General features: G+C 58.4%; 1 protein-coding gene across 6 annotated transcripts in view; it reads left to right on the top strand.

Moving 5' to 3' along the window:
- ABLIM3 (actin binding LIM protein family member 3) overlaps positions 1 to 24,269 on the top strand; it is a 48,688-nt gene that overhangs the window by 21,748 nt on the left and 2,671 nt on the right. Inside the window, exons 2-19 of one of the 6 annotated variants that reach the window (XM_033073306.1) lie at positions 7,251 to 7,388; positions 9,807 to 9,990; positions 10,085 to 10,197; positions 12,278 to 12,404; positions 12,501 to 12,594; positions 15,098 to 15,185; positions 16,198 to 16,256; positions 16,489 to 16,560; positions 17,007 to 17,162; positions 17,954 to 17,983; positions 18,370 to 18,499; positions 19,167 to 19,265; positions 20,337 to 20,387; positions 21,789 to 21,923; positions 22,160 to 22,224; positions 22,493 to 22,640; positions 23,216 to 23,245; positions 23,594 to 23,652. In XM_033073306.1, the coding sequence (XP_032929197.1) occupies positions 7,251 to 7,388; positions 9,807 to 9,990; positions 10,085 to 10,197; positions 12,278 to 12,404; positions 12,501 to 12,594; positions 15,098 to 15,185; positions 16,198 to 16,256; positions 16,489 to 16,560; positions 17,007 to 17,162; positions 17,954 to 17,983; positions 18,370 to 18,499; positions 19,167 to 19,265; positions 20,337 to 20,387; positions 21,789 to 21,923; positions 22,160 to 22,224; positions 22,493 to 22,640; positions 23,216 to 23,245; positions 23,594 to 23,652 (1,778 nt within the window). The remainder of the gene's footprint in view (positions 1 to 7,250; positions 7,389 to 9,806; positions 9,991 to 10,084; positions 10,198 to 12,277; positions 12,405 to 12,500; positions 12,595 to 15,097; positions 15,186 to 16,197; positions 16,257 to 16,488; positions 16,561 to 17,006; positions 17,163 to 17,953; positions 17,984 to 18,369; positions 18,500 to 19,166; positions 19,266 to 20,336; positions 20,388 to 21,788; positions 21,924 to 22,159; positions 22,225 to 22,492; positions 22,641 to 23,215; positions 23,246 to 23,593; positions 23,653 to 24,269) is intronic. The other 5 variants (XM_033073307.2, XM_033073308.1, XM_033073309.2 and 2 more) reach the window with 5 other exon arrangements.

Below are 24,269 nucleotides of genomic sequence, written 5' to 3' on the forward strand. Positions count from 1 at the left end.
GCCCTCTGTCCCTGCCCCATCCTCCTGGATCCAGTGGGAGAAGCAGCCAGAGCAGGCTCAGAAATCCCCCAGCACATCCCTGGTGCCTGCCCTCAGCCCATCAGGAGTGCTCAGCCCACCCCAGCTTAAAAATGTAAATATTGAACAAAGGCAGGGTCAGCACCACGTGCTGCTTTTGGATTTTACTGAGGGGAAGGATCAGGAGAGAAAAGCTTTTGTCCAAAGGTAAATCTGGCATTTCCATTGATGGAAATGGATTTTATCTGTGGCAGCTCCGTGTGAGCAGGGCTCAGATCCAGCACAGGGCTGAGCATCCCAGTGTTGGTCCCTTCCTTTATTTCAGGGCTGATCCTTGCCTGGGTCCCTCTGTGCTGCTGGCACCTCCTCAGCAGGGACCTGGGGGGACTCTCCAAGCTCTTTTCTAACCTGGTTAATCCTGGTTCTGTGTCCAGGCACATTCCCAGGGCCAAGCAGCCCCACAGGACAGGGCTGGGGCTGTCCCCTGAAGGACCAGCATCATCTGGCTGCCAGCCCATCCTCCCCTTCCTTCCCAAGGCGTTTTTGTGGCTGCAGGACAGCAGGCAGGAGCCTTTGGCTGATGAGAAACCCATATCCCGTGGCCCTGGAGTTCCCACCCTTCCTCCCTGGCCACCCCTGGGGCACAGCTCAGCTCCTGCTGGAGGGGAAATCCTCCCCTGACCCCTGGGAGCCTGGGAGGGTTTGGGGTGCAGGATCTGGGGTGTCCCCTCCTTGTCCCCATCTCCCAGCAGAGTTTTCCTGCTCCTCTGTGTTCCCCATCCCCTGCTTCTCCCTCAGCCCCCAGAGCTTCCAGCACAGAATTCCTTCCTGCCCAGTCACTGCCTCCGGGGCTGCTGTGCTGGCAAGGGCTGGGCTTCCTCTTCCTGAGCCCCAGAGCTGAGGAACCGGCCCTTCCTGGGGTCTGTCCCTGGAATACCACCGGGAATACCCCCAGGAATACCCTGGGAATACCCCCAGGAATGCCCTCAGGAATAACCCCAGGAATAACCTCAGGAATAACCCCAGGAATGCCACCGGGAATACCCCCAGGAATAACCCCAGGAATAACCCAGGAATACCCCAGGAATGCTCCAGGAATACCCCCAGGAATGCCCCAGGAATAACCCCAGGAATGCCCCAGGAATGCCCCAGGAATAACCCCAGGGATACCCCAGGAATACCCTGGGAATAACCCCAGGAATAACCCCAGGAATAACCCCGGGAATGCCCTGGGAATACCCCAGGAATAACCCCAGGAATACCCCAGGAATGCCCCAGGAATGCTCCAGGAATGCCCCAGGAATACCCTGGGAATACCCCCAGGAATGCCCTCAGGAATAACCCCAGGAATACCCCAGGAATGCCCTCAGGAATAACCCCAGGAATACCCCAGGAATACCCTGGGAATAACCTCAGGAATGCCCTCAGGGATGTCCTCCCCAGGGAATACCCCCAGGAATATCCCAGGAATGCCCTGGGAATGCCCTGAGAATACCCCAGGAATACCCCCAGGAATTCCCCCCAGGAATACCCAGCTTTCCTCACCCTCCCTGCTGGAGCTGCATCCCACCACGCACAGGGGGGTCCTGCCAAGAGGATTTCCAGCCTCAGGGACCCTGCAGGGGATGGGGTGAGGAGCTCTCCATGCCCCACAGCTCTGGGAAGCTGCTGGAAGCTGCTGGAAGGAAATTCATCCCCACACAGGTGTGAAGATTCCTGCTCCCCCAGCATCCAACATCCAGCACTGCAGGGGCTGGATCCATCCCATAGTGACACCCACACGTCCCTGCCCATCCCAAGGGATGGATCCATCCCATAATAATATCCCACACCCCATGGGATCTCACATTGTCACCCCCTTGCTCAGCTCTCAGTCCCTGCATCACTCCTGGCTCCCACCAAACTCATTTTCCCGTTATTAATTTCAGGGTGAATGCTTTGCTTTTCCTTCACCTGTGGCTCTCTCAGCGTTGTGTAAATATTAATTGCTGGCAGTTAATTAAGCCAGGCATGCCCGTGTTCCTGTGGAGATGCTGTGTCACAAACATGCTGGCAGCAGGGTTGGGAATTTCCAGTTTTTTGTGGAGCCAAATCTCACCTGGAGCAGCTTTTCCCTGACAGACCTTCCTGGAGGGTCTGAGAGGGGGAAATTGGTGGAGAAAGGGAAATTGGTGGGAAAAAGGGAAATTGGTGAGGAAAGGGGAAATAGGGGGAAAAAGAGAAATCAGTGGGAAAACGGGAAATTGGTGGGAAAAAGCGAAATAGAGGGGGAAAAGGGAAAATGGTGAGGAAAGGGGAAATGGTGGGGAAAAGAGAAATCAGTGGGAAAATGGGAAATTGGTGAGGAAAGGGGAAATTGGTGGGAAAAAGGGAAATAGGGGGGAAAAAGGGAAAATGGTGGGGAAAAGAGAAATCAGTGGGAAAAGGGGAAATAGGAGGGAAAAGGGGAAATTGGTGAGGAAAGGAGAAATAGGAGGGAAAAGGGGAAATAAGAGGGAAAAGAGCATCACCTGCTCTGCTCCCAGTAAGGAAGGATGGATGGATCTTTACTAAAAGCTGCTCCTGGTTTGCTGTTCCTCGGGTTTGTGGGGCTGCCTGGGGGAACCCAAGTTGGGGTTTTTAGTGCTGGTGGTGAGCAGCAAACCCTCCAGGGTGGGTGGAAATGATTCCCCTGTTCTCCTTCCACTCCTGAAGTGCTCCAAGTGTTCCAGAGGTTCAGCATTTCCCCATCCTGCTGCTGCAGGAAGAGCACAGGAAAACAAACAAAGTCCTTGACCCTCCTGAAATGAAGGGGGGGAATTGCCCAGGGATGCACGGGGGGAATTGCAGATTGAGAGCCTGGAGCAGCCCCAGGGCAGGGTCCCTGTGCCCTCCTGGGGGACAGAGCTGCTGTGCACAGGATTTGGGGCTGTTCCCTGCCCAGGTCACACTCTGGCTGAGCACAGTTTTGGGGACTGTCACACTCTGGCTGTGCACAGGTTTTTCTGAAGGTTTTTGGGATTGTTCCCTGCCCAGGTGACACTCTGGCTGTGCACAGCCCTGGGGTTTTTTGGGATTGTTCCCAGCCCAGGTCACTCTCTGGCTATGCACAGGTTTTTTGGGAGCTGTCCCCTGCCCAGGTGACACTCTGGCTGAGCACAGCCCTGGGGTTTTTTGGGATTGTCCCCTGCCCAAGTCACACTCTGGCTGTGCAGTTTTTTGGGATTGTTCCCTGCCCAGGTGACACTCTGGCTGTGCACAGGATTTTTGGGGCTATCCCCTGCCCAGGTCACTCTCTGGCTGTGCACAGTTTTTCTGGGTTTTTTTGGGGCTGTCCCCTGCCCAGGTCACACTCAGGCTGTGCACAGATTTTTGGGATTGTCCCCTGCCCAGGTCACACTCTGGCTGTGCAGTTTTTTGGGATTGTCCCCTGCTCAGGTCACTCTCTGGCTGTGCACAGGTTTTTTTGGCATTGTTCCCTGCCCAGGTCACACTCCGGCTGTGCACAGTTTTTCTGGGTTTTTTTGGGGCTGTCCCCTGCCCAGGTGACACTCTGTCTGTGCACAGGTTTTTCTGGGATTTTTTGGGATTGTCCCCTGCCCAGGTCACACTCTGGCTGTGCACAGGTTTTTCTGGGATTTTTTGGGGATTGTCCCCTGCCCAGGTGACACTCTGGCTGAGCACAGCCCTGGGGTTTTTGGGGGCTGTCACACACTGGCTGTGCACAGGTTTTTCTGGGTTTTTTGGGATTGTCCCCTGCCCAGGTCACTCTCTGGCTGTGCAGTTTTTTGGGGCTGTTCCCTGCCCAGGTCACACTCTGGCTGTGCACAGATTTTTTTGGTATTGTCCCCTGCCCAGGTCACTCTCTGGCTGTGCACAGCCCTGGGATTTTTTGGGGGCTGTGCCCTGCCCAGGTCACACTCTAGCTGTGCACAGGTTTTTTTGGGATTGTCCCCTGCCCAGGTCACACTCTGGCTGTGCACAGATTTTTTGGGGGGCTGTCCCCTGCCCAGGTCACACTCAGGCTGAGCACAGCCCTGGGGTTTTTTGGGCTGTTCCCTGCCCAGGTCACACTCTGGCTGTGCACAGCCCTGGGGTTTTTGGGGGCTGTCACACTCTGGCTGTGCACAGGTTTTTCTGGGTTTTTTGGGGGCTGTTCCCTGCCCAGGTCACACTCTGGCTGTGCACAACAGGTTTTTGAGATTGTTCCCTGCCCAGGTCACACTCAGGCTGAGCACAGCCCTGGGGTTTTTTTGGGATTGTCCCCTGCCCAGGTGACACTCTGACTGTGCACAGGTTTTTCTGGGTTTTTTTGGGATTGTCCCCTGCCCAGGTCACACTCTGTCTGTGCACAGGTTTTTCTGGGATTTTTTGGGGATTGTTCCCTGCCCAGGTGACACTCTGGCTGAGCACAGCCCTGGGGTTTTTGGGGGCTGTCACACACTGGCTGTGCACAGGTTTTTCTGGGTTTTTTGGGATTGTCCCCTGCCCAGCTCCCACTCTGGCTGTGCACAGGTTTTTCTGGGTTTTATGGGGCTGTCCCCTGCCCAGGTGACACTCTGGCTGTGCAGTTTTTTGGGGCTGTTCCCTGCCCAGGTGACACTCTGGCTGTGCACAGGTTTTTCTGGGTTTTTTTGGGGCTGTCCCCTGCCCAGGTGACACTCTGGCTGTGCACAGGTTTTTCTGGGTTTTTTGGAGGTTGTTCCCTGCCCAGGTGACACTCTGGCTGTGCACAGGTTTTTCTGGGGTTTTTTTGGGATTGTCCCCTGCTCAAGTCACACTCTGGCTGAGCACAGCCACCGCTGCCTGACCCTGGGGCTGCAATCCCTGACCGGAGGTGCCGCCTTGATCCGGATCAGTGGGAGATCTGCAGGGTGCCCACGCAGCCCTGGGGCTGCTCCTGCCTGGCTGTGCCCACAGCCCCTCAGGAACCAGCCAGAACAGGGGCACAGCCCCACAAAACACGGCTCTGAGAATGTTCTGCACTGAGACAGGAGCACAAACACTCCATGAATTGTTGGCCCAAACCAGCTCTGAGCAAAACAGGAGCAAAGTGGGGGCAGATTCTGGCATTCCTTGGGCAGCTCCCACCCCCTGCCCACGCCTGCTGCATCCCAGCCTGCCAGGATAATGCTACTTACATTATTAGGGGATTATTTGGGTGTAATGAGCTTTGCCCTGCTCAGCTGGCCCTGTGCTCAGGGCTGTGGGATGTGTAATACTTCCTGCACGGGGCCACGAGGCGGGCAGCAACGCAGCCACACAATGCACCAATGTTCTGGGACAGAATTCCAGCCTGGCCTGGAGCTTCTGCACAAATCAGGGAGGGTGGTGGTGCCCTGAGCTGGGTCCTGAGCCGTCCCCACGGGCACAGATCCAGCTCTGGGGCGCAGCTAACAGCATCTTTGCTCCTTTTGCTCTGCCTCCCTCCATCAGACCCAGCCAGGGTTTGGTGATGTGTTGCTATGGACACCAGGAAGTTTTTCCCTGGAGACCAGAAGCCCAGCACTAAGTGATGCCTGCATTCTGACATAGATTATTATTTTTGTCTTCCCCCTTTCTTTATGGAATGATGAATTCCTGGCTCTCCCCCCTGCCTCTGTCCTGCTGTGTGCATTTCCAGGGCTGTGTCCCAGGGCTTGGCTTCGTTCTGGGTCAGGGTGTGAGCAGTGGGTGCGTGGGTGGAACTTGCAGCTCTGTAACTCCTGCTCTGCTGGAGACCCCTGCAGAGAAAATCCCGGATTTATTCCAGCCTTGGGAAATCCTGGTGGTCCCCTCAAGCAGCTGCAGAGCTCTTGGGCACCCATTTCCACCAGTAAAGGTGCTGGATTCCTGCTCCCAGCGCTGCTGGCTCTTGGGTGGGAGTTCCCTGCTCCCTTCGTGTTGTTTGGGACCTCAGAGTGATTTAGGTCTAGACTAATTAGTCTCTGCTGGGTTATCTCCAGGCCTGACTCCCATTTTGTCACTCCTGTGCTGGCTCTTGGTGTCCTTTAGTGCCTCAGGTACTCTTGGCTTGCAGGGAAGGGGAGTCCCAGAGGTTCTTGGAAGCCAAGGCTGGGCTGTGAGCTTTGGGCACTCAGAGCCCATTCCCAGCAGCTCCAGCAGGTTCAGCCCCTGTGTCTCTGGGCTCCTGGCACAGGGAAGGGGATTTGAGTGTGACACAGTCTCAATGTCATTTTGACTTCTCTTGTTTGGCTTTTGAAGGCAATAATGGGCTGTTTCTGTTCCCTGTCACTTGATCTGCCCCTCGGTGAGCCAGGAGCCTGTGATGAGTGATCTCCTCTGTCCTGTGCCCCTTCTTCCCTGCTCTGGAGGGACTTCACAGGCTGGCTTTCAATCAGCTGCTTCTCTTGTTCCTGGGAATGCAGCTCAGCACCGGGTCAGAAAAGCTCTGGCCCATTGAAATCCTCCTTTTGCTGCTTGAGCTGCCCAGAGCGTGACTCCCTCTCGGAAATCTCACAGCACATAAATCCTGCGGTGGTTGGCCTGGTGTCAGCCTGGCTGGAGCTCCTGCACAGCCCAGGCACTCCCAGCTGGGGCAGGGAAGGCAGGAGCTGCTCTGTTTTCTCCCTGTGTTTGGGGATTGCTGTGAGACAGCAGCAGGATCTGCACAGAGCAGGAGGGTTTAACCCTGGAGCGTGGGGTGAGGCTGCTGAGCATCACCTGAGTGCTGTTCCCAGGGGGGTGAGGAGTGGAGGTGAGTCCCAGCCCTGTCTGCAGCAGCAGAAATTCAGCTTTTGGGCTGCCCTGCCCTCCCAGCTCTTTCCAGAACCTCCCTGCACCATGGAGCTGCTCAGGAAGGAGCTGTGGGACTGAGCTGCTGCTCCTGGCTGGGGAGGTGACAGTGCCACCAGGGCCAAGCACTCCATGGCTGTGATGTTTGAAAGCTCCTTGACAAACGACTTCTTCCTCCAGTTCCTAAGGAAACAAGTGGAAGCTGCAGACAGGCAGCGGTTCCTTCCCGTGCTGCTGCCAGCTGGGCTGGCCCAGGAGGGTCAGCAGCCACCAGGGCTGGCCTGGCAGGGTCCTCCTGCACTGCTGTGGGGACAGGAGAGCAGCTGGGAGCCCTGCCTGTCCATGCAGGGTTTGGGATTTGCCAGTCTGTTTTGTGGGGCAGGGAAATCCCAAATCCAGAAGGGCTGGGCTCCCATCTCAGGGTCACTGGGTGCTGTCCCACAGCCACCAGGCTGAGCTCAGTGACACCCAGCCATGCCCTAAATGTTAACAGCCCCTTCCCCCCTGTCCTCTGGCAGTTCCCTACCAGCAGAACCCCTACACCCCCGGGAGCAGCTCCTCTGCCATCCAGTGCTACCGCTGTGGGGACACCTGCAAGGGCGAGGTCGTGCGTGTGCAGAGCAACCACTTCCACATCCGCTGCTTCACCTGCCAAGGTAGGAGAAGGGCCCCCAAAAACCTGGTGGCCAGCTTGTCCCACAGCCCTGGGGGCAAAGCAGAGGGCTGGGGACAGAGCTGGATGAGATGTGGTGACACTCCTGGGGTGGCACAGGGCAGGCAGAGCCCCTGAGCGATACCAGAGACACTGAAGGGGTGTCCAATGTCCCCACCCTGGTCCCAAACGTGCCCAGACATATCTGGGAGGGTCACTGTGTCCTTCAGCTGCTCCCAAAGCAGGAGGAGAAGGGGAGGTGGCACTGCCAGCCTGGCTGAGAGGCAGCGAGGTGGTGACAGAGCTGGGGGACACATCCCTGCCACCCACCCGTGGGGTGCAGCTGGGACTTGGTGGCCCCAGGGCTGGCAGGAGTGGAGCAGAGAGGTTGTTTGGATCCTCCTGGAGAGCTACAGGGCTGTAAAGCTGATGGTGCAGAGCTGCTGCTGCTGAAAGGCTCCTCAGCTCCTTTATTGGAGCAGCTTCTGCAGGCTGTAAAATTCCCCATTCCATAAAATTCCCCATTCCATAAAATTCCCCATTCCATAAAATTCCCCATTCCAGGGCTTTTTTAAGGCCTCTGGCCTGCCAAGCTCCCTGTGCTAAGCAAAATCCCCATTCCCCTGGCCACACTTTGCTCCTGGCCAGGGAACAGAGGGTGAGGCTGGAGGTGACACTTCCCCAGCTGTCCCCACCCTGCTGCAGCCCTGTCCCCAGATTTTTGGGAAGGGGAGCTGTCCTGGGATGCCCTCAGGGCTGGCTAGAACCTGCAGGGCCCTGTGCTGAGCATCCTGCCCTTCCCCAGGATCCAGCAATGCAGACAAAGAGCTCAGACAGCTTCAAAGAGCCCGGGAGGCAGCAGGGAGAGCCTGGCAGTGCTCACTGCCCGAATTCCAAGTGAAAGGGAATAAATAATGAGAGGAAATCCTCCTGTCTCACCTTCCCTGGCAGCTCTCACCTCCTGCCACCTCTGGCTGGCTCCAGCCCCACTGCGTGTCCCCAGTGTGTCCCCAAGAGCTGGCACAGGAGGGAATCCATGGGATGTGCTGCTCCCACAGCAAACTGGGCACAGAGCAGCCTCGTTTTCTCCTGAATTTGCCTCCTGATGCTGTCCCAAGCTGCTGGCCTGTCCCTCAGCATGGCTGGGAGCCCCAAATTCCTGCTGGGTACCCCCAGCTCGGCCAGGGGATGCTGCACAGGACAGGTCCAGCTGTCCCTGTCACCCACAGCTGCAGGGACAGGACAGGGGGGGTGAAGGACAAAGCAGAGAGCGAGGTGGGCTGTGCCAGCAGGTGCAGGACAGGGGATGGCATCAACCCTGTGCCACTGCAGTGCCAGCTCTGCTGCTCCCCAGGTCCCTCTGGCAGGGAGATGATGCAGATTGCTGTGATGGGCTGTGCACCACCCACACTTCCCAGAGCAGGGAAGGAAGCGAGGCTGGGCTGGACAAACAAGCAGGGAGAGCTCCAAGGCCGCTGTTCCCGGGAGCTGTTCCCGTCAGGGCTGGGCTGTGTGCCCAGGGAGTGGGGCTGGCTCATGGCAAAGGTACCAGGGACAAGAACTCTCCATCCCCAGCTCTTTGCCAGCTCTGTCCTCATCCTGGCACCCCCAGAGTGCCCAGGGAGGGCTGAGCCCAGGTGGGTGCAGCAGCTCCAGGAGGGGATGCCCATGGATGCCAATGGGATTGCTCCTTCTGGTCAGGGCATTCCCTGTGGAAATCCCAGTCCCACAGCCCGACACTGACATCTGGTGGTGCTGGGGGAGCCCCGGAGCTCGGCTGGGACTGAAACCCTCGGAGATACCCGGGATACCCTCGGAGATACCCGGGATACCCTCGGAGATACCCGGGATACCCTCGGGGATACCCGGGATACCCTCAGGGATACTGAGATACCCTCGGGGATACCCGGGATACCCCCGGAGATACCCGGGATACCCTCGGAGATATCGGGGATACCCTCGGGGATACTGAGATACTCTCGGAGATACCCGGGATACCCTCGGAGATACCCGGGATACCCCTGGAGATACCCGGGATACCCTCGGAGATATCGGGGATACCCTCGGGGATACTGAGATACCCTCGGGGATACTGAGATACCCTCAGAGATACCCGGGATGCCCTCGGAGATACTGAGATACCCCCGGAGATACCCGGGATACCCTCGGGGATACTGAGATACCCTCGGGGATACTGAGATACCCTCGGGGATACCCAGGATACCCTCGGGGATACCCGGGATACCCTCGGGGATACTGAGATACTCTCGGAGATACCCGGGATACCCTCGGAGATACCCGGGATACCCCTGGAGATACCCGGGATACCCTCGGGGATACTGAGATACCCTCGGGGATACTGAGATACCCTCGGGGATACCCGAGAGGGTGGCTCAGGGAATGCCGTGTCCTTTCCCCGCAGTGTGCGGCTGTGACCTGGCCCAGTCGGGTTTTTTCTTCAAGAACCAGGAGTACATCTGCACCCACGACTACCAGCAGCTCTACGGGACCCGCTGTGACAGCTGTGGGGACTTCATCACCGGCGAGGTCATCTCTGCCCTGGGCAGGACCTACCACCCCAAGTGCTTTGTCTGCAGCACCTGCAGGTGAGTTGTCACCACCAAGGCTTGGTGACATTTTGGGGGAGCCCCTGCTGGCCCTGGGGTGTCCTGAGCTGTCCCCACCTGTGCTTGGCTGCAGGAAGCCGTTCCCCATCGGGGACAAGGTGACATTCAGCGGGAAGGACTGTGTGTGCCAGAACTGCTCCCAGGCCCTGCTCAGCACCAAGCCCATCAAGATCCACGGGCCCAGCCGTGAGTTCCCTGTCCTGGAGACAAAGAGAGGGGCCCAGTGCCCCTGGGGAGGGTGGCAGGACAGGATTTGGGGTGGCTGTGGGTGTCACAGAGGTTTGGGAGGAGGGATGGGGCAGTCCTGAGGGTGCAGCCAGGATTGGAGCTGGTTTGGGAAGCTCTCCTGGGCTGTTGGTGACCTGGGCAGGTGGCACTGCCCTGGCAGGAGCTGTCTGAGCTCCTGGGGAGGTTCTGGAGCTGGCTTTGCTCCCAGCCTGTGTCCAATGTGTGCCCTGGGACTCCTCCTGGCACTTGCACAGCGTGGTGTTCCTTGCTGGGGCTGCAAGCACTGAAAGGTTTTTTCAGCTCACCCCTTGCCCTGGTGAACCCCAGGGGACTCCTGAAGTCATGGACAAGCTCTTGTGGGTGGGTTTGACCTTGCTTTTGACCCCAGCTTGGGAGGACTTCCCTTCCTGCTGATGCTTGATTCTGAGTCCTGCAGAGGGCCAGAGCCAGGACTGGGTGTCACCCACGGTCCTTGTCACCCTGTCACCTTGGTGGCACTGCTGGTGCACCCCCTGTGAGCCCCCCAAGTTGCCTCTCTCCCCCAGGGTTGGACTGAGCCAAGGACAGGAATTCCCCCATCTTCCTCCACGGGCTCCCAGAGCCAGGCTCTGCCTCCCTCCCTCCTTCCTCTCCCTCCCCATCCCCTTCCCGGCGCTGCTCCAGCCCTGCAGCGGGGTCACCTGAGGACACCGTGCCTTTCCCAGGCACCAGAGCTGTCCCTCCCTGTCCTGGTGGCACTGCCACCACAGGAGCACAGGGGAGCTGTGCTGGCTGCTGCTGCATTCCATGGGCAAGGCATCCCTAAATCCTCTCCCTGCAGCCCTGCAGACACCCCCAAACCAGCAGGGCCTGACTGAGGGAACAGATCCTGCTTGGTTTTCATTCAGGGCTCAGAAATTTCCCCCCTTTGGTGGAGCAGGCAGGGATTTGGCTCGGAGCAGCCTGGGATGCTCCTGCTTCCCCCGTGGCAGGGAAGGGGTTAAAGAAAACCCCTCTCCACACCAGGGGGGGAGAGGACAAGCAGGAGGCGAGGTCAGGGGTCCGAGGGCCATGTGCTTCCTGCTGCAGCCTGGCTGGAGCCAGGGGAAGCAGGGGAGGAAGGGAGGACAGCGAGCGCGGCCGGACGCGGCTCCGGACAGCACAGCCCTTCCTCTGCCGGACACTTCCCACCCTTGGGCACCTGCCAGGCCGGCAGGGCCCTCCCACAGCCCATCCCAGCATGAGCCAGGCTGGAAAAGACCTTTGAGGTCATCGAGTCCAGCCTGTGACCTAAGAGCTCCTCATCACCTAAACCCGAGTGCCACATCCAGGCTTTTGTTAAACACGTCCAGGATGGTGACTCCAGCAGATGATTCCAGTGCCCAATCACTTTTTCAGATAAAAATTTTTTCCTCATGTCCAGCTGGCCTGGCTCAGACTTGTCACCCTGTGCTGTGGCTGGGTGCTTTTCCAGCTTTTCCTGCTGGTTCCTGTGCTGGGGACAAGCAGAGGTGACAGATTTCTGTGATGAAATGATCCCCACTGGATCAGCAGCCCTGGAAAAGTCCTCTGGGGTTTGCTCTGGGTGTGAGGGGACACAGCCAGGGTGTCCCTGCAGCTGTGGGTGTCCCTGCTGTGTCCCACATCTCCTCCTGTCCCTTATCCCCTCCTGTCCCTGCTGTGTCCCTTATCTCCTCTTGTCCCTGCCACATCCCCTCCTGTCCCTGCCCTGTCCCTCATCTCCTCCTGTCCCTGCCCTGTCCCTGCTGTGTCCCCTCCTGTCCCTGCCATGTCCCCTCCTGTCCCTGCTGTGTCCCTCATCCCCTCCTGTCCCCTCCTGTCCCTGCCCTGTCCCACATCTCCTCCTGTCCCTGCCCTGTCCCTCATCCCCTCCTGTCCCTGCTGTGTCCCACATCTCCTCCTGTCCCTGCCACATCCCCTCCTGTCCCTTCCCTGTCCTCCATCCCCTCCTGTCCCTGCTGTGTCCCCTCCTGTCCCTTCCCTGTCCCACATCTCCTCCTGTCCCTGCCGTGTCCCTGATCCCCTGCTGTCCCCCCAGACTGTGCTGGCTGCAAGGAGGAGATCAAGCAGGGCCAGTCCCTGCTGGCCCTGGAGAAGCAGTGGCACGTCAGCTGCTTCAAGTGCCAAACGTGCGGGATCATCCTGACCGGCGAGTACATCAGCAAGTGAGTGTCACCGTGCTGCCACACCCCGGGCTGTCCCCGTGGCTGGGGGTGTGGCGAGGGGCTCATCCCAGCTGTCCCTTCTGTCCCCCTCCCCAGGGATGGCATCCCCTACTGTGAGTCTGATTACCACGCTCAGTTCGGCATCAAGTGCGAGACCTGTGACCGCTACATCAGTGGCCGTGTCCTGGAGGTGAGACCGGGGCTGCAGCCACCCATGGTGGGGTGGGGACAGGGACAGGGGCTGGGGAGGTGTGGGAGGTGTCACACTCATCTCTGGGGGTCGTGGCTCCTGCAGCAGCTCTGTCACAGCCTGACCACCTTCAAAGAGGATGGGAGAAGGGGAAACAACACCTTGGGTATTGGAGTTTGGGGGGGAAACACCTTGGGTATTGGAGTTTAGGGAAACAAAGCCTTGGGTGCTGGAGTTTGGGGAAACAACTCCTTGGATATTGGAATTCATGGAAACAACACCTTGGGGAAACAAGACCTTGGGTGCTGGAGCTCAGAGAAACAACACCTTGGGTATTGGAGTTTGGGGAAGCAAGACCTTGGATATTGGAGTTTGGGGAAACAAAACCTTGGGTGCTGGAGCTCAGGGAAACAACACCTTGGGTGCTATAGCTTGGGGGAAAAACACCTTGAGTATTGGAGTTTGGGGAAATAAAACCTTGGGGAAACAAAACCTTGGGTATTGGAGTTTGGGGAAACAACACCTTGAATATTGGAGCTCAGGGAAATAACACCTTGGGTGCTGAAGCTCAGGGAAACAAGACCTTGGATATTGCAGCTTGGGGGAAACAACATCTTTCTTGGGTGCTGGAGCTTGGGGAAACAACACTTTGGGTGCTGGAGTTTGGGGAAACAAAACCTTGGGTGCTGGAACTTGGGGAAACAACACCTTGGGTATTGGAACTGAGGGAAACAACACCTTGGGGAAACAACACCTTGGGTATTGGAGCTTGGGGGATAAACACCCTGGATATTGGAGCTCAGGGAAACAACACCTTGGGTGCTGGTGACCAGCAGAGTCACGGTGGCCTGGGGAGCTGGGACATGTCTGGAGTGTGGGAGCACCAGCCCTGCAGCCATGCCCGGCTCTGTGTCCCCATCACTGTGTCCCCATCACTGTGCCAGCAGCCTGCCTGTTGCCTTGGAAACACATCCTGCACTGCTGCCCGATGCAGAGCCTGGCTGAGGGGCTGCAGAGCCCTTCATGGGCAGGGAACACCCCCTGGCAGGGCAGAAATCGGAGCAGGGGGTTCCCTTCCCTGGGGGAGGCTTTGCTGGGCAGCAGGAGCTGCTCTGGCACAGCCAGGGAGGGATGCAGGGATTGCCCAGTGGTGGCTCTGGGATGGGTTTGGACAGTGGTGAGGGGAGTGAGGGATGGTTTGGGGAAGGACAGAGAGGTCCATCCCATCTCCTGGAAGTGATGTGTCCTCTCATGCTTTCTGTTCTGTCCCAGCACTGGCAAGGATAAAAAAAAAAAAAAAAAAAAAAAAAGCAGAAAATCCAGTCTGAGGCACAGAAAAGAAAACCTGGTGTGATTTTTAGACCCTGTGATGGCACAGAGAGGCAGCAATGCTGGAATTGTGCTCTGTCACTCCTGACACCTCCCTTCCCACTGAGCAGCAGGGAAGGGCTGCACATCTCTGCCAGCCCAGGAAGCTGCACCCCAAAATCAGAGGGGCCATGGCCCTGCAGGTGGGCTGGGGTGGCTGTGTGAGTCTCCAGCCTGTTCAGAGTTGTCCCAGGACATTTCCAGCCTGTTCAGAGTTGTCCCAGCACATCTCCAGCCTGTTCAGAGTTGTTCTCATTTTTTTGGCATAATCTGGAGGGACTGACTGCCATCTGCACCCCAAGGACACTGAATTCCAGGTGGATTTTATGGGCAGCCCAGGCTCTCAGTTGTCCTTGCAGCAAATTTCCCTGTTCATCCTCCTGTTTCCACATAACCCTCTTCTTTATAAGCAAAAGCCTCATCTTCCCTCTGCCACCTTCAATTATTCTCCCTCTTCCCTTGGTTCATTGAGGGAGTAGAAGGTTCTTTAGGGCTGAGCTGTAACAGCCCAGATTCTTCCCTGAGCTGGCTCCCAGCTCCCAGCCCATAACAGAAATGCTAACACACACTTGGAGGAGGTCAAGCTCCCAAATTCAGTGTTAGCCCTGTCCAAAGGGCTGAATGAGCACCCCAGCTTCCTCTCAGCTGGGGAAGAGCCCGTTCCTAGCACTGAAACTGGAACAGAAAAGGAGGAAAGTTCCTTTGTGGAGAGGAACTGGAGTGATGGGGACACCTTTGGGGTCCCTCTTCTCTTTGCTGCTTCCCTGCTGTGACAGCTGGGGCCAAATTTGCTGTTTCTCTTCAAATCTGTGCAGAAAGAGCTGGTGCTGCAGAGGGTCTTGGCCATTCCCAGGGTGTCACCCTTGTGGGGACGCTGTCCCTGAAGGTTTGGGACCTCCTGGCTCTGTTGGGGTTGAACATTTTCAAGGAGAGAGGAGGTTCCTGGTCTGACTCAGGGTGAAAACGGGGATGAACACTCTCTGCTTTTCTCCACGGGATGTGGAGGTGTCCATGGCCACCCCAAGTTTGTTCACTTGTCACTGGCAGCAGTGAGGGCTGGTGGGGACACTTGGGGACACTTGGGGACAGGGCAGCGTGTCCTGCCCTGCTCAGGGCTGCTCTGTGCTCCCTGCAGGCAGGAGGGAAGCACTACCACCCCACCTGTGCCAGATGTGTGCGCTGCCACCAGATGTTCACAGAGGGAGAGGAGATGTACCTGACAGGTAGGGCTGTGGGCAGCGTGGACAGGGGGATTGGGGTTTGGGTTCTTATGGCACTTGGGGTCTTTGTGCAGCAGTGCCAGAGATTCCCCTCTCCACTGCTCTGCAACTCCTGTGTGCAAAAATCACTGTGAGGGAGAATCATTGTGAGGGAAAATCACTGTGTGTAAAAATCCCTGTGAGGGAAAATAACTGTGTGTAAAAATTACTGAGTGCAAAAATCACTGTGAGGGAAAATCACTGTGTGTAAAAATTACTGAGTGCAAAAATCACTGTGAGGGAAAATCACTGTGTGCAAAAATTACTGAGTGCAAAAATCACTGTGTGTAAAAATCACCGTGAGCAAAAAAACCTGTGTGTTAAAATCACTGTGAGGGAAAATCACTGTGACCAAAAATCACTGTATGTAAAAAATCACTGAGTGCAAAAATCACTGTGGGCAAAAATAATTCTGTGTAAAAGTCACTGTGTGCAGAAATCACCGTGAGCAAAACTCACTGTGTGCAGAAATCACTGTGAGCAAAACTCACTGTGAGAGAAAATCACTGTGAGCAAAAAATCACTGTGAGCAAAAAATCATTGTGAGCAAAAATCACTGTGTGTAAAAATCACTGTGAGCACAAATCACTGTGAGCAAAAATCACTGTGTGTAAAAATTACTGAGTGCAAAAATCACTGAGTGCAAAAATCACTGAGTGTAAAAATCACTGCTGTCTATGAAACTTTCCCTGCACTGAGCTGGGAAATTTGTGTCCCCCTGCACAGCTGGCAGAGCTCAGCCTCTGCTCACTGCAGCCCCAAGGATGGAGCTGTTGTGACACCCCAAGCTCAGTGTCACCCCGGTTTAACCAGCAGGAGCAGCTTGAGCCACCCCAAATCCACCCGAATTTGCTGAGGTTTTGTGCCCTCAGTGCTCAGAGCTGTCCCATTCCTCATCACAGCCTGTCCCCACTGCTGGAGGTGACAGGGGGGTGGCCGTGTGTGGGGCTGACACTGTCCCTCTGCTGCCTTGCAGGCTCTGAAGTGTGGCACCCCATCTGCAAGCAGGCAGCCAGGGCAGAGAAGAAGCTGAAGGTAGGCACAGGGTGAGGGGACACCTCGAGGGGTGGCACTGTCCTGCAGTCCCTGCTGGCACTGAGCTGTGCTGGGACTGAACTGTGCTGGCACTGAGCTGTGCTGGCACTGCCCAGACCTGCAGTGCCTTCCTGAGGATGGGAGGCTGTGGAAGTGAAATTCAGCCCCCAAACACCAATCTGCCTGCTCGGGGGTCCCTCCTCACCTGCCCTCCCCCTTTGTGCCTCCACAGCACAGGAGGACGTCAGAAACCTCCATCTCCCCCCCTGGCTCCAGCATCGGCTCCCCAAACCGTGTCATCTGCGTAAGTCCAGCCCTGCCCCTCGCCCAGGGCCCCAGGGGTGGGAGCTGCAGCTGCCAGTGCTGCCCTGGACAAGCCCAGGATTTGGGGACAGCACGGCCAAGTCCCCTTGTCCCAGCAGCACTCAGTGCCACCAGTGCCATGGCACAGCTCAGGAGCGCTCAGAGGGGCACAGTGCTCACAGTGCTGCCCTCCCAGCCCCTCTGCCCTCCCAGCCCCTCTGCCCTCCCTCTGCTCCCTCTGCCCTCCCTCTGCTCCCTCTGCCCTCCCTCTGCTGCCTCTGCCCTCCCTCTGCTGCCTCTGCCCTCCCTCTGCTCCCTCTGCCCTCTGCTCTCACCTGTCCCTGCTGCTGGGGTGGCTCTGTCTGCCCTGTGCTGTTCACTCCAGCCTCCCTTCCCTTCTCTCCTCTTCCTTTCCGTCTCTCTGTCTCTGTCTCTCCCTCTCCCTAGGCTAAAGTGGATAATGAGATCCTTAATTACAAAGACCTGGCAGCTCTTCCCAAGATTAAAGCCATCTATGAAGTGCAGCGTCCTGACCTCATTTCCTACGAGCCCTATCACAGATACACGTCGGATGAGACGCTGGAGAGATATAGCTATGGGGAGGTACTGAGACTGCAGAAACCCTGCTGGGATGAGCAGGAATGGGCCCCAGGCTGGGGAGAACCGTGGGGGGGTTTGTTCATCCAGTGGGAACAGTGCAGGGAGGCAGGAGTGGGGCAGGAGCTCTCCCCGAGCTTTGGGGAGGTTTGTGATGGAGGTGAAGTGATGCTGTAGAGTCAGAAAGGGATCAGCGACCTTAGGACGTGTGCAGGGAGGGACAGTGCTGTGTGAGAGGAGTGATGGGCAGGGAATTCACCCCTCTCAGCCCTGAGCCTGGCCCCTGGTAGGTCATCCTGCAGCCCAGCCAGCACAGCACCTCTGGAGCAGGGCTGCCCTGGGGCAGTGCTGAGGGGATGCTCAGGCACAGCACTGTCCTGCCTGCCCAGCTGGAGCTGCTGGCTGAGTTCAGGGAGCCCATGGGAGAGGAGGGTGTGAGCAGCTCACACAGGCAGAGCACCTGGAAGAGGATTTGGCAGCAGCATCCCTTCCATCCCCAAGGTTTTGTCCCAAGCCTGGTGTCCTGCAGCCCAGCTAGGATGGCCCTCTGTGCCTCCCCCTGTCCACAGAGGTCTCTGGGAGGTGACAGCTGCTGATTCTCCTGCCATTCCTCTCCTTCCCAGTGTTCTGTCCCAGTCCAGCTCTGACTGTACACCAGTGCCACTCACTGCCCAGTCACTCGGGAAAAGGAGCTGCTGTGGGACCCCAGTCTGTCACTGCTCCTCTTAACCATGTGCTGTCTCTCTCTTTCTCTCTCTCTCTTTTTTCCTCCTCACTTTTCCTCCTGCTGCCTCCAGTCCCTGGGGACCCTCTCCCCATACTCACAGGTAATGCCCCTGTGGGCACTGGGGGTCTGTCACCTGCTGGATGTCCCAGAGGCTCTGCTGATTGTCCCTCTGGGCTGCTGGGGGGAGATGGGGGGGACTGTCCTGTCCTTCAGGCTCCAAGGAGAGCAGAATGGCTCCAGGGTGCCGTGGAGGGAGACACCAAAAACTGGGAACAAGTTCAAGGGAAGGGGACAATGTCCAGGCACAGAACCTTTGGCTGGACACTGTCGCCTGGTCCCAAAGGCTGGGCTGTGCTTGGCAGGGGGAGGCAGGGCAGGCTGGGGGGACACAGCCACAGCCCAGTGTCACACACAGAGCTGTCCCCATCCGTGGCACACCTCCTGCCAGCTCTAACCCCGCTGTCCCCACACCTCTCCCACCCCCAGGACATCTATGAGAGCTTTGACACGCGGCAGAGACGAGCCTCCAGCCCTGGCTACATCGACTCGCCCACCTACAGCCGCCAGGGCATGTCCCCCACCATCCCCAGGTCCCCACACCATTTCTACCGCTCAGGTGAGGAGTTTGGCCACAACCCCAGGCTGAGCTGAGCTCACAGCACCACGTGAAGAGAGGATCACAAAAATACCTTTGGGTTTCTGTGGTTTCTCACCTGGCAAGCAGCAGGAGGCCTGGGGTGGGAGCAGTGTCCATCCTCTGCTCCTCCAAACTCCTGCGGGCAGCAAGGAGAGCCCAAGGGGAATTTGGGGCTCAGCTCGTGGAGGATGGGGTGGCAGGTGACCTCCAGCTCTGGTGACAAGCCCTGAGCTCGTTGGTGGCTCTGGGAGGGCTGTGCAGGACAGCGCTTTGCCCAGGGAGCTCCTTGCACACAGCCCTGGAGCATGGCAGGGGAGCAGAGCGCGCCTGGGCCGTGTCTCCTGTCCTCTGGAGCTGTGCAGGACGGACTGGAACACCCTGAGGTCACTGAGAGCCTCGCTGTCCTGGCCAGGGCTCATCACCGCCTGCCTCTGCAGCACGCTCGGATTTTCCTCCCGCATCCCATCCGCTGCGGAGATGCGGGAAACCTCAACTCTCCTGCCTCTCCATCACTGCCATCCCGGAGCGCACATCCCCGGGCCACCCCCGCTCTTCTAACACCGCTGCATTTAACACCCATTTTCTTGTGCCTCTTGTTCTCTCTCTCACGGGTCACTCACGGCTGCTTCTGCCCGGCCCCGCGTAGGCACCGAGAGCGGGCGCAGCTCGCCCTACTATAGCCAGTTAGATGTGAGGTCCTCCACTCCAACCTCATACCAAGCGCCCAAGCATTTCCACATCCCAGGTAGGCTCCGGAGCCCCCTCTGCCCCAGGAGCGCCGTGTCCGTGGCATGCCCGCATGTGCTGTCCCCGCTGTGTCGCATGCCTAGCTCCGCCTGCCTAGAGCCAGCTGGCAGCAGGATCTACCCCTGGTAGAGGCCATCCATAAACAGGAGCTGCGGCTTGAACCTTCCTCCTCCTGCCCCCCTGTCACCACTCGGAGCCGCCCGGAGTCTCTGCTTGATCCTTCCTCTTCCCTGCCCTCCCTCCACTCCCCACACCAAGATGAGTGTCCTGGTGACAGCCTGTCCCCCTGCCCTGCCTTCCCCCCAGGGTCACCAAGCCGGAGCGTGTCTGCCAGAGGCGGTTCCACACCCATCCTACAGATGAATTATTTTATACTCCCCCTAGGGCCCGCCGCTCCCTCCCCCCAGTGTCTCCTGGGCTTGCCAGATGCCTGCTCCCCTTCTGCAGGGATTGCAGGGGGCCACCAGGTAAGGGCCACCAAGCCCACAGGGACGGGGACAGAGCGGGCAGCAAGGGAAAGATGGGTTGGGAAGCAGGCAGAGCTGCTCAGAACCCCAAACCCCCCACACCATCCATCCAGCTCATCTCCCCATGCCCCAAAAAGCGTGGCACCCCTGAGTTCACCCCAGCTCGGCTCCCATCCCCACCCTGGTTTATGGATGGCCCCTGCTGCAGCACCAGGCTCCATCCAGCTCGCTTTTCCCTCCCCACTCGCTCTTTTCTTTCTGTCTCTGCTGCGGAAAGAGGCTTTGGCTGCTGCTGGCTGTCCCAGGTAGCTGGCAGGCGGTTCTTGCAGGTGCTGGCACCCCGAGAACGCGCCCGGCTGGCAGGCTGTGCCCTGTGTGCCCCGGTGCATGCTGTGCCTGGGCTGTCACTGCATGTCCTGTCACGGCCAGAGCATGCTCGGAGCCCTCCCGGGCCGCTCCTGGCTCGGAGGTCGGTGTGTGATGGAGATGTGACGTGGGGGTGGTGGCTGTGCAGGACCCGTGTCCTGTGTGCTGTCAGCATGCCCACTCTGATCTCCCTTTTCCCCTTTTCTTCCTTCCCTTTCTCTCTCTTCTCCCACCAGCTGCTGGAGAGAGTAACATCTACAGGAAGCCCCCGATCTACAAGCGCCACGGTAGGTCTGGCTGCTGTGTCCCTGTCCCCATGTCACCGGGGAGGGGACTGGAGTGTTCTGGGTGGGAGGTGGGGCAGGCACCAAGGTTTGGGTGCTGGGCTGTGGTGGGATGCTCCAGGGCAGCAGGGTGGGCTCAGAGGGGACAGGTGTGACTTTGGACCATGTCCCTGTCATAAGGGATGGAGCAAAGGCTGGCAGTGACACCAGGGACAGCTTTGGGAGGGACAGCAGGGCCTTGTGGAGTGGCAGAGGGGATAAAGGAGTCAGAACAGCCTCAGAAAAGGGATGAAAAAAAGCAATTTGCAGTTTCACATACAGCACTGGGGAGAAACCACAGGCTGTTCCAGTATGAAATGGGCCTGGGGGTGTTGCAGCTTGGGGAGGGTGTTTGGTGGCCCTGGTGTTGGGTGGCCCTGGGTGTTTGGTGGCCCTGGTTTTTGGTGCCCCTGATGTTTGGTGGCCTTGGGTGTTTGGTGGCCTTGGTGTTTGGTGGCTGTCAGTGTTTGGTGGCCCTGGTGTTGGGTGGCCCTGGTGTTTGGTGGCTCTCAGTGTTTGGTGGCCCTGGTTTTTGGTGGCCCTGATGTTTGGTGGCCCTGGTGTTGGGTGGCTCTCAGTGTTTGGTGGCCCTGGTTTTTGGTGCCCCTGATGTTTGGTGGCCCTGCTGTTGGGTGGCTCTGGTGTTTGGTGGCCCTGCTGTTGGGTGTCCCTGCTGTTGGGTGGCTCTCAGCGGGGCTGGCTTGCACTGTCCCCCCTTGCTGGTGTCACAGAGGGCCAGCAGCTCCCCCTGAGCAGTAACTGTGTCTCTGTGTCTCCTCTCTCTCCCCGGGCTCTCCCCTCCCTCCTGCCCATTCCCTGCTGGCTGCTCCTGCTGCTGTAAGTACCTGCCGGGTCCCCTGTGCCTGCTGGAGCTGCTGGGATGGCTCTGCCACCTCCTGTCCCTGCTGGGCTCCCCCCTGGGCTCCCCCCTGTCCCCAGCCTGAGCACTCTGTGTCCCTGCCATGAGGTCCCAAGCCCTGCCAGAGCCCCTCTGCTCCCCTCCTGCTGCCTTCTTTCCCTGGCAGAACCCCCAGAGCCCCGTCCCTGCTGGGTCTGAGCCTTCCTCCCTCCCCTCTCTCCCCTCCTGGGACAGGACAGCACTGGTGGCACTGGTGGCACCGGGATGAGCACAGAGCAGGAGCCAGCACCTGTGGGCTCTCAGCCACTGGGGTCCCTTCCCAGCCACGACAGTGACATCCCTGCTTGTCACTGTCCCCTGGTTATTGTCCCCTGATTATTGCCAGCTCTGCTCCGTGCTGCCCCACACACAAATCCCCGGTGGTCACTGGGGAGGGAAGAGGATTTGCCCTGGTTTGGGGTGGCTCTGTGCAGATCTCACCTTGGCCCTGCCCTCTCCTTTTGCAGACAACCCCTCTGCAGCCACGAAAAGCAAAACCAGCGAGGACATCTCTCAGTCATCCAAGTACAGCCCTGCCTACTCCCCAGACCCCTACTACCACTCTGAGTCGGAATACTGGTCCTTCCAAGGCTCACCCAAAGGTAACACATTCCCCCTGGGCTGGGAGAAAGGAAAATTAATTCCTGCCTCTGCATTTTCTGGGAGGAAAAAATCCCGTTTTGAGTTGGGTCTGGACACAAAAGTGAGGTTAGGCTGAGATACCTGCCAAGGTGACCGCCAAACCTGAGCAGTGTGTGGGAGCCAGCTGTCCCCGTGCAGCTGGGGACTGTCCCCTCCCTGCCTGTCCCCATCTGACCCCTCCCGTGTGTCCCTGCAGCTCCCAGGGCCCGCAGGTTCTCGTCGGGTGGCGAGGAGGACGGCTACGACCGGGGCATGCACAAGGTGAGTGCCACCCAGCTGGGCACAGAGCCAGCACCACACTGGCCCCAGCTGGCTCTGGGGAGAAGGCTCAGCCACCCGAGGAGGTGCCACCACCCCTCCCTGCTGCCCTCAGCCATCTGTCCCCTCCTGGCCAGGATGGGGACAGCATCCCCACCCCAGCACCTCATCCCCAGGAGATGCCAAGCCCGTGCCAGGGGATGCTGTGGTGTGCCAGAGAGGGCTGGGCAGGCACAGGAGGAGTGCAAGGTGGCTTGTCCCCCCCTGGCAGATCCAGAGTGGCATCGGGAGGCTGATCCTGAGGGAGGAGATGAAGGCTCGCTCCAACTCCTACGCAGACCCCTGGACCCCGCCCCGCAGCTCGGCCAGCAGCAGGGAGGCCCTGCACACCCTGGGCTACGAGGGCTCCCTCAATGGCTGTAAGGCTGTCCCCTCTGTCCCTCTGTCCCATCCCAGCCCCTCGGGAGGTCTGCAGGGTGGAGAGGGAAACACGGGATGAGAAAAGGGCTGAGGAGAGGTGCTGGGCTGTCCCATGGAGAGGCTTTTCCTCTCTGGAGGGCTCCATCCATTCCCTGTGCCCCAGCTGGGATGGGGGCACTGCCTGGAGGTGCCTCCTGGAATGGCTGAAGGATCCCTTGGGGATCTGTGACCTGTGGGGCTGCTGTGACCTGTTTTGGGCTGGCACCTCGTGGCACCCCAGGGCTGCCTGGCTTACCCTGCTCTTCTCCAGAGCCCCCAGGGCACCCAGCCCTGCCCTTGGGGCCACGGGAGAACTGTGGGGTCCCTTCAGAGCCTGGCAGCACAGCCAGCCCTGTCCATTCCATGCTCTCCTTCCCCATGGCACATGTGCCCTCACTGAGCTGTTTGGGGATGCTCAGGGAGCAGCCTGCAGGCTCCTGGGAGCCCAAGGAGGGTCTGTGGGGCTGGGAATGGGCAGTTCTGCAGGGCATGGGGTGCTTGGCCCTCCCTGACAGCAGCTCTGCTCTCCTTGCAGCTCCCCGAACCCACTACCTGGCTGACAGCGGTGAGTGCCCGACCTGAGCTGCTCCCCCAGCCCGAGCTGCAGGAGGGGCTGGACCAGAAAAGGAGAAGGGAAGCAAAGAAGGAGCCCTTGAAAGCCTGGGTTAGGGTAGAGCAGAAGCAGGGATGAGTCAGGGAAGCTGAGAGAGGAGAATGTGTTGGTCTGAAGGGTGAGGTGGGAGGGCAGCCACAAAAATGGGATTTTTGGGTGAGGAAGATCAGCACGGGAGGAAGCCAGGCTGGAAATGAGCTGGAGCTGGAAGGAGACAGAGCTGGGAGCACCGAGGCAGAGCTGGGGGTGTGAGGCTCATCCCTGCTCTTTCCCTGATGCCCCTTGGTGGTTTCCTTGCAGATCCCCTCATTTCGAAGTCAGCCTCCCTTCCTGCCTACAGGAGGAACGGGCTGCACAGGGTAAGTGCATTCCCCATCCTGCCAGGCATTCCTTGCTGTCCCAGGCTCCTCCAGTGCTCCCTTTCCATGTCTGGCATGTCCTGTTTGTGCCTTCTCTGCATCCCTGCTGTCCCTGCTGCCCTGTGCCAATCCAGAATGACCCTCACTGGTGTCCTGTCCGGGCAGTGTCTGCCCTGAAACTCCCACAGGGCAATTTCCAGAGTGTTGCTTTCTAGAAGAAGAGCTTTGCTTTATATCCTGGGCTCAGGATTGCTTGGGATCAGGAATTCTGCTCCTGGCTTTTTGAGACTCTGTCCCACCCAGCACAGCCCCAGCCCTCAGGGAGAAAGGGCTGATGAGAGGTGATGGGCATGGAGAGGACTCAGTCTCAAGCTGGGTCAAAGGAAAATTGGGTTGGATATTAGAAAAAAGTTATTCACTGAAAGAATAATAAAGCACTGGGATGGTCTGGCCAGGGAGGTGGTGGAGTCACCATCCCTGGATGTGGTTAAAAACAGACTGGATGTGGCATGGTCTGGGTGAGGTGTTAGGGCTGGGTTGGACTTGATCTTCCAACTGAGTGATTCAGTGAATTGTGTGAACTGTGTGAGTTCTGTGAATTGTGTGAATTGTGTGAA

Source organism: Catharus ustulatus, chromosome 15 (assembly GCF_009819885.2).
Source record: "Catharus ustulatus isolate bCatUst1 chromosome 15, bCatUst1.pri.v2, whole genome shotgun sequence".
NCBI classification, from domain to species: domain Eukaryota; kingdom Metazoa; phylum Chordata; class Aves; order Passeriformes; family Turdidae; genus Catharus; species Catharus ustulatus.